Genomic DNA, 8,583 nt, shown 5'->3' with positions numbered 1-8,583 from the left:
ATATATATATATATATATATATATATATATATATATATATATATAGTGTTATAACTTTGACATCAGCATAAACACCAAAGCTTTAGGCAGAAATGCATAAGTATGAAGGTCATTTTAGGCCAAACACAAAGGCTAAAAGCTTATTTTGAAAGGACTGCAACTACTAGCAATTTTAAGATGAACAGAACAGCATTTTCAATTTCTCTACTTTTCTTTATCACACGTCTGATGGTGTAGCGATAAGAAGAATTGGAGAGCAGCTCAGTGTTGTGAAAGGCTGTGCAAAAGGCCGGTCTAATCTCCATCATTAACCCCACATAATATATCACAGCCAAACTCTCATAGACAGCTTTTACCCTGCTGCTCGGTTAATATATTAAAAACACACATTTTCTTAGACTAAAGCACAGAAACATGGCAAAACACACACACACACACACTCTATACATGCCAATATATATCACGCAGCCCTCGGCCAACTGTGACCCTTTTGCTGCGTAAGAATATTAAAATACAAACTCACGCAACCATGCATGAAGCACACACTTTCTTGAGGCACAGACACACACACACACACACACACACACACACACACACACACACACACACACACACACACACACATAATAAGGTATGATGTGAAATGAAACAAAACCTGTATTTTAAAAAATAATTTAATGTATAATCTGCCTGTTTATTTCTAGGATATAATATTAGAGGAGTATATATGATTTATTTGCATGAAAGCAGTTTACAAAAATACATTTGGACAGAAAATTAATGTGATTTCTCACGACAAGATAGTTCAGCATGCATCAATAGTTAGTGGGATTCAGCACAAACACAGTGTTATGGACAGAATTTATTAGCTGTAACCACGCCATTAGAGTCACTGTTTCTGACTTGAGGGCTTCATCTGTTAGTTACAACAAACAAGAGAGGCTCAGTCACAAAAGTGAAAGCGCGCATTTTATTGACTCTCGCACAGTGTTGTGTTTGTCCACTTATGAAACAACTGTGTGCATAAATAGGTATATATTTGAATATGCTAAATTATTTATGCAAATACCATTGTATGCTGCTTGAACAAAGGGAGATTTACAAAATGTGTCACACTGACTGGGTTATAAGAATAGTTATTCCAAAAAACTCTAAAAATAACAAATTTATCAAATCATTGTTTTGACCAGGAAATAAATACAACGAATAATTGATGTAAAATTGCAGCATAGCCTAAAATATATTGTTTTAATGTTGTTTTAATTTGCCCAACAGATATGACGATTTTTGAATGGTGCATGCATAAGTTACGCACGCTTGATGGTTTTTGTTTTATTAAACCTAAACTGAACCTAGCCATCGTGATTCATGTCTCTCCCTCTCTTCCCTATCGAGAACTCTGAACTTGTGGGTTTGGCTTGTGTGGATGGATGCAATTCAGTCGCGAGCGTCAGAGACGGTTGAGCTCCACAGCCCACCTCACCTGAACATCAACCTTTCCTTCAGGAAAACATATTGATTGAAAAAGGAAACAGAAGAACATGTACTTGTTTATTGTATGGCAATTTATAAATGTAGCTACATAACATTTCTAAAGATTTCTGTTTAACTGATGGTGATGTATCCTGAGGCGCACGACGTTTTATTGGAGACGGCGAGGTGAAAACGCTCCCTGTGAATCGGTAAGTCATTCTAATATTGTTCATTTTAAGTCCAAACCCGCATTTCCATCATTACTCTGAAACGGGCATTAACAATACAGGCTACGATATTTTATACACCTCTCAGTTTCTTCGTTTAATTGGTGCGCCTCGTGCGTTTCTTCACGGACCATCGCGCCGTCAGTGTCCATGAACTTGGAAGTGCCATTAAGTTTCCACGGACTCCAGTGTGTGCTTATGTCTCCTAGTGATAATGCTTTCGCCATGTACCTATTCGTCTCTCAGAAAAAGACGATGGAGTGTGCTCGAGCGCAGGCAAGTCATGCGTAATGAGCTTTTAACGCGCACAGTATATTTTACCTTAATGAAAGTGACCTGACAAGTTACCTCAGAAGTCGATACGCCTTCTTTCGCTGGTGGAAATAAAACAATATCGTCTCGCCAAGATGTTCTCTGACAGACTCTCTCTGAAAAGATGTGGACAATGGAGAGCATATATTATCCGATAGTCACTTGTAAGATATGCATGTGAATTTGAAATAGACTAATATTTAATGTGTTTGTATTAATATATAGTGAGGTTAGAAATTATTTACTATTTTTAAACAAGCTTTACTTGTAATTATATAAGGAAATATTTCCACAAACACCGATTAGTTCTTTAAGTCTGATAATAAACAGTGTCATCAGCTTCGTGACATACAGTCCAAATAGTTCCCTCTGTGTAATGCATGTCCATTGCTTACTTTTATGAATTTTGTTGTTGTCATACAATGTTTTCTTTATCTATTTATCTATCTATCTATCTATCTATCTATCTATCTATCTAAGTTTATATATTGATCAGATTGATTAATGTCAAATCAAACCTGTGTTTTCAGGTTGTCAAACCTAAGGGCAGCTCTGTCTTTCTCTAAAATCTGACATGGCCATGTGTTAAATGGATTCCCTCAGTTTAATCAATGGCTCCTCTGGGAGCAAAGAGCTGGCCATCGGGGAGGATTCATCTGACGTGACTCTGAATCATCCGCTGTTAGAGCTGGGAGACAGCACCAAGCTTCTTGGGGTGCAGGTGATCCTGATCTTGGCATACTCTACCATCATCCTTTTGGGCGTTGTGGGGAACTCCCTGGTGATTTATGTGGTTTACAAATTTAAGACACTCCGTACCGTCACCAACTTCTTCATTGCAAACCTAGCCGTAGCTGATCTGCTCGTCAACACGTTGTGTCTCCCGTTCACGCTGGCTTACACTCTCCTCAAGGAATGGAAGTTTGGACAAGTGCTTTGTTTCACTCTGCCATACGCTCAAGGTCTCGCCGTCCATGTCTCTACTATTACATTAAATGTAATTGCATTGGATCGGCATAGATGCATTGTTTATCACCTAGACACTCGAATGTCAAAGGACACCTGCTTTCTGGTCATTGCCATCACCTGGGTGGTAAGTGCCGTTCTGGCAAGCCCACTGGCCATATTCAGGGAGTATGGAATCGTAGATCTTTCTCCAGATAACTCCATTGAGGTTTGTGGAGAGAAGTGGCCTGACAGTAGTACAGACAGCACTCTATACTCGTGAGTACCAGACATGCATATTTTAATTAACTGCAATATTACAGTTTCCTCAGGCCCTCAAGGAGCCACAAATGTATGCTGTGTTCATTTATCAAATGTCACTGTCTTCCAATTGCACCGAAAGCACAAATATCTGCATATTTTATAGATAAATATACAAATTTATGAAGATTAAATGTTGCTTTTTATGTAAACAGATATCATCTAGATTTTGACAAACTTCTGAAACAGAGATTGATTACTGTGAATTATTTAGATTTAGATTCATGATTATTATTATAATCTATTTTCATCTTTGAAATCTGTTTGTTCTGTAACATAAATTACAGCAAAAATGTGTCATAGCTTATTTAATTTTGGAGCAAGATTACATGTTTTATGAAAGCTTCTTTAACAATGACATAATGACACTCTTCAGCTGTACTTATGCCGATGATGGCTGTTTTCTTTCTTCAGAATCTCCACGCTGCTGCTGCAATATGTGTTGCCTCTGGCCATCATCTCTTTTGCCTATATCCGTATCTGGAGTAAACTCCGCAATCACGTCAGCCCAGTTGGTCGCAATGACAGGCATCAGCGCCGCCGCAATACCACCAAGATGTTGGTTAACATGGTGTGTTCAGTTCCCAGCTTTTCTGGGCAAATATTATATCATTGTGTTCCTGTATCTACATATTATTATAGGTGTTCACAGACAGCAAAAAGCCTGTTAATGAAAATGTAGACTAACATCAAGTGGATGACCAAAATGGGTGCCAGTAAAAACAATAATATTGTGAATTGTTATTATAATTTAAAATAACCATTTTCTGTTTTAATATATTTTAGAATGTAATTTATTCCTGTGATGCAAAGCTGAATTTTCTGCAGCCATGACTCCTTCAGTAATCATTTTAATATGCTGATTTGGTGCTCAAGAAAAATGTATTTCTATTATCGGCGTTGAAAACAATAGTGCTGCTTAATATCATAGCATTTGTTTCTGGATTCTTTGATTAATAGATCATTCAAAGAGCATTCAAAAGTGTTTACTGTCACTTTTTATCAATTTAATGCATCCTTTAATAAAAGTGTTAAAATAACTTCCTGAAAATAGCTTACTGAACTTTTGGAAGGTGTATACACATATACACACAATAGATAGATAGATAGATAGTACTGACCAGTACTGATGCAGCATGTGTGCAGATGTAACATCTCATCCTGTCTGTTGCAGGTCGTGGTGTTTGCGGTCAGCTGGTTGCCTTTCCACGCCTTCCAGCTCGCCATTGACATTGACCACAGCGTGTTGGACATGAAGGACTTCAGGCTTCTTTACACTGTTTTCCATATTGTGGCCATGTGCTCAACGTTTGCCAACCCACTGCTGTATGGTTGGATGAACCGGAACTACCGCAGCGCCTTTGTTGCAGTCTTCAGTTGCAAGGAACGGCTTGATTCATTGCACGTCGAGGGCCAGGCTGCCACAGCGGTTCGCAGCAAACCCAAAAAGGCTTTAGAAGCCCAAGATATAGTGACGACACATCTCAATGCAACAGATGTCTGAGGTTATCTGTCTGTCTGTCTTTCAAACCCTCTCACTATCTATCTATCTATCTATCTATCTATCTATCTATCTATCTATCTATCTATCTGTCTGTCTGTCAAACTCTCTCTCACACTATCTATCTATCTATCTATCTGTCTGTCTGTCTGTCTGTCTGTCTGTCTGTCTGTCAAACTCTCTCTCACTCTATCTATCTGTCGATCTGTCTGTCTGTCTGTCAAACTCTCTGTCACTCTGTCTGTCTGTCTGTCTGTCTGTCTGTCTGTCAAACTCTCTCACTCTATCTATCTATCTGTCTGTCTGTCTGTCTGTCAAACTCTCTCTCACTCTATCTATCTGTCTGTCTGTCTGTCTGTCTGTCAAACTCTCTCTCACTCTATCTATCTATCTGTCTGTCTGTCTGTCAAACTCTCTCACTCTATCTATCTATCTGTCTGTCTGTCTGTCTGTCAAACTCTCTCTCAAAACTATCTATCTATCGGGAATGTCTGTCTGTCTGTCTGTCAAACTCTCTCTCACTCTATCTATCTGTCTGTCTGTCTGTCAAACTCTCTCTCACTCTATCTATCTGTCTATCTGTCTGTTTGTCTGTCTGTCAAAATCTCAGTTGCCCCTCTCTTGGTTTTTATGGTTTAGGTGAGGATACTGAAAGGATTCCTAATTCCAGTTCAAAACTATGGAGGATTGGTTTTTTTTGTTTGGGTGAGGATACTGAAATTGTAGGTATTTTTGTGGTTGGAACATCGTAAATTTAAGAGATTTGTTTGGTTTCTTAGTCACTTATTTATTCATTTCATATCTTTCCCTTTTTTTTCTTTGTGTCACTTTGCTTTTGAGCTTTTCTTTTAGCGTCAATGTCTTCGTTTTATCTTACTGCAGGTTGTACACTCAAATTTCTGTATAAAGTGTTAACGAAGACAGGGAGGTGTTTCTACCCCCGCGGTATAAATGTTTCAACACAAAGATCTGTATTATCTCCTCCATTAAACCTTGCGGGATGTTCTGTCAGTCCAATACTTAGAAAATATTATGAATGTATTTCATCTAAAATACATAACAAAGAATTATCATTGACAGGATTTGATGGATCAAAGTGAATTGTTCAGTTGCTGGTTCACTTTTTAGGTTGGCATTTGCAAATATGACAACATAGATGTGTACGTGAAAAAAAAAAAAAAACAGTAATGGAAATGTGCTTTCTACTGTATATTGTTGTCTTCTGTAAAGCTGTCACATTTGCAATCACCATGCCAGATGAATGTAATTTCAAGAAAAATCAATATTCTTCTATGAAAAAGAAAAATACCTGACACATATTATGTATATATATCACACAGAGTAATTCATCTGCCTTTGAAAATGTCACTTGTAGAGTTACAGCCAACACATTAGAGGTGTATGATGTCATATCAACATGAAAACATACTCTTATTCCCACATGTTCTCCAATTTCCTGAAGGAAAATCGAACACAAAGCTGCTTTAAAAAGCGATGACTCACACAAGTTATGAGTTTGCTGATGTATTTCTATTGACATGGAAGGTATATGCCTGTCCACTGTAGAACTAAATGACTCATTTTAACCTAACTTGTCTGCAGGAAATAAGATTGCCACATTTAATTATTACTATGGTCTTCTGTGTGGATCCTGTTTGAATTTAGGATGAGAATTGGGAATTATTTGTAAAATATAACCGCATTCAACTGCGATAGTGTTGTTTTTGTTAAAGGAATATTCTGGATTCAATACATGTTCTCTCTTGCAATAGAAAATCATTTTAGCCAGTTTTTCATAGTATAAAAACAAACAATAATGCATTAATGATGGAAGTCTAAAAGGCATTACATGGCATAAATGCTGAAAAGCACTGTGTATATTCTTATGAAAATCGTGTAAGGCCATTAACATGATATGTACCAGAAAGGGACTGTTTATATGAAGAGTAACTCATAGGAGTTACATCTGTAATGCATAACCAGAAATTCATCCGCCGAGAAAAATAGTCCCATTGCTAGGACACAAATTTTAATAACATTAAACATGCATTTCCATTTTAAACCCCTTTGAAATTACATTAAAGTGCATTTGTTTATTGCAACAAGCAATTTGTCCACTACACAGAATGCAAGATCGCAGCTAGAACATATCTGAGCAAGATTTTTGACCAATAAGAGTTCACGGTGGGCGGGGCTGACAACATGACACCAGCATGACTGTATTATTTATTTAGAAATTATTGTCTGTGGCAACAGCCTGCAGATACTGAAACTTGTTTTGAAAGCAGAACTTTTCTTAACAAGGGAAAGATGAGTGAGTCAGAATGCCAAATAGTCAAGTGGTTCCTAATTATTTAGTTGACTTTTTCTTTTATTTTCCACATGAAGCACAAACACACAGACAACAAAATCAACAGTCCAGTTTTTCTTCAGGGATCTCAGTTCACACATCAAAATCTATTTGTCTGTGTGAGGGTGTTACAAAAACAGCCACTAGTGTTGATCAGCCAGCCCTCTTTATAGGTTTTAATCATTATATTTACATAAGCATGAATGCTTTTACCCAGTACATTTTGAGAAAAGACTAAAAACAGACTTTCACTCAGCAAACCATTTACAATGTAACATATAGTACTTATGAACATATATATTTGTGGATCTGTTTTTGTGAAATGTTATACTTGTTTGTATTAAAAGATGTGTTTACATTTAAAAACATTATGAACCAAAACTTTGGTTGATACCAACCAAATTGTGCTGTGATGCATTAAAATAATTTTTTAATGTTGTATAATTCACAATTTATTTATATATATTTGCGATGAAAGCAAATGAAAGATGAAGAATGGCTCAAAGGTTCTTTGTAAATAAACTTATTTGAATTGAATCTCACAATAAAATTGAAGCTGGCTGTTTAATTAATGCTGATTGTCCTGATCTCAGGATTTTGTTTTCACATGTGCTTTAGATAACAGTTCATGCCGTTTTGATATACACAGACATCAAGCAATCCCTCTCTAAGCTCCTCTTCCAGCGATTTGCATGGAACAACGGCCTTGCAAAAATTAAACAATTTGATTCAGTCAAACGATAAATCTTAGCTGTCGCTCTGAGACGCATAGGTTGACACACACCTACCCACATTTTCTTGCTGTCTCTATCCTTATTTGCTTTTGCACTTGTATTTCATCTGGTTATTGTACCTTGACTGACCAAAAAAACCAAAGCAAAAATGTATTTTCAAATAAACTATGGGTCATCCATCATATCTGTTTATGTCACACACAATATGAGGATGACAGGCCTTTTTCTTTCACACTCATGGTCTTTTCATGGTTTTTTTTTTTGATTGCTTGATCCAAACCCAAATTCAATCATACTCCCTCCCTTTTGGATCCGAGTTCACAGTATGATTATTCCTCAACGTGAGCATCTCAGTAGCAGATGTTTCCTACTGTAACTAGATAATGACAGGAGGAGCAGGGGATGTTCTAGCTGTTTTAAATTAAGTATTTGTCCCTTCTGATTTATCACTTGAACTTTATACACACAGAACATCCCTTGTTTCTGTCCACTGTATTTCAATGTTTTGCAAAATTTCAAACAATGTGAGCCCCTCTCCAAATGCAGTTTAGTCAGAGACAAGCGGCTATGCCTGGAAACATATTAAAAGGATAGTTCACCCAAAAATGAAAATATGCTGTTAATTTACTCGCCATCAGGCCATTACAAGATATAGCTGACTTTTTTTTTCTTCATTTGAAAAGCATGTAGAGAACACGAAATTAATACCTGTGGCTCCTG

The 8,583-nt window shown here is 36.9% G+C and overlaps 1 protein-coding gene across 2 annotated transcripts; it reads left to right on the top strand.

The window, feature by feature from the left end:
• Window positions 1-1,403: 1,403 nt before the first annotated feature.
• On the top strand, window positions 1,404-5,468 carry npy2rl (neuropeptide Y receptor Y2, like). 2 transcript variants are annotated; one of them, XM_042716876.1, is made up of 5 exons: window positions 1,404-1,682; window positions 2,543-3,236; window positions 3,693-3,849; window positions 4,453-4,783; window positions 5,419-5,468. In XM_042716876.1, the coding sequence occupies exons 2-4, from the start codon at window positions 2,602-2,604 to the stop codon at window positions 4,780-4,782; spliced, it is 1,122 nt and encodes a 373-aa protein (XP_042572810.1). In that variant the 5' UTR covers window positions 1,404-1,682; window positions 2,543-2,601; the 3' UTR covers window position 4,783; window positions 5,419-5,468. The 2 variants fall into 2 exon arrangements, with proteins under 2 accessions (XP_042572810.1, XP_018960194.2); XM_019104649.2 differs by lacking the exon at window positions 5,419-5,468 and having other exon boundaries at window positions 4,453-4,898.
• Window positions 5,469-8,583: the final 3,115 nt, after the last annotated feature.

The sequence above is a fragment of the Cyprinus carpio genome, chromosome B1 (genome assembly GCF_018340385.1).
Source record: "Cyprinus carpio isolate SPL01 chromosome B1, ASM1834038v1, whole genome shotgun sequence".
In the NCBI taxonomy this organism is placed as follows: Eukaryota; Metazoa; Chordata; class Actinopteri; order Cypriniformes; family Cyprinidae; genus Cyprinus; species Cyprinus carpio.
Note: the sequence above shows the minus strand (reverse complement) of the source record. Positions and strands in the feature narration are given on the sequence as shown.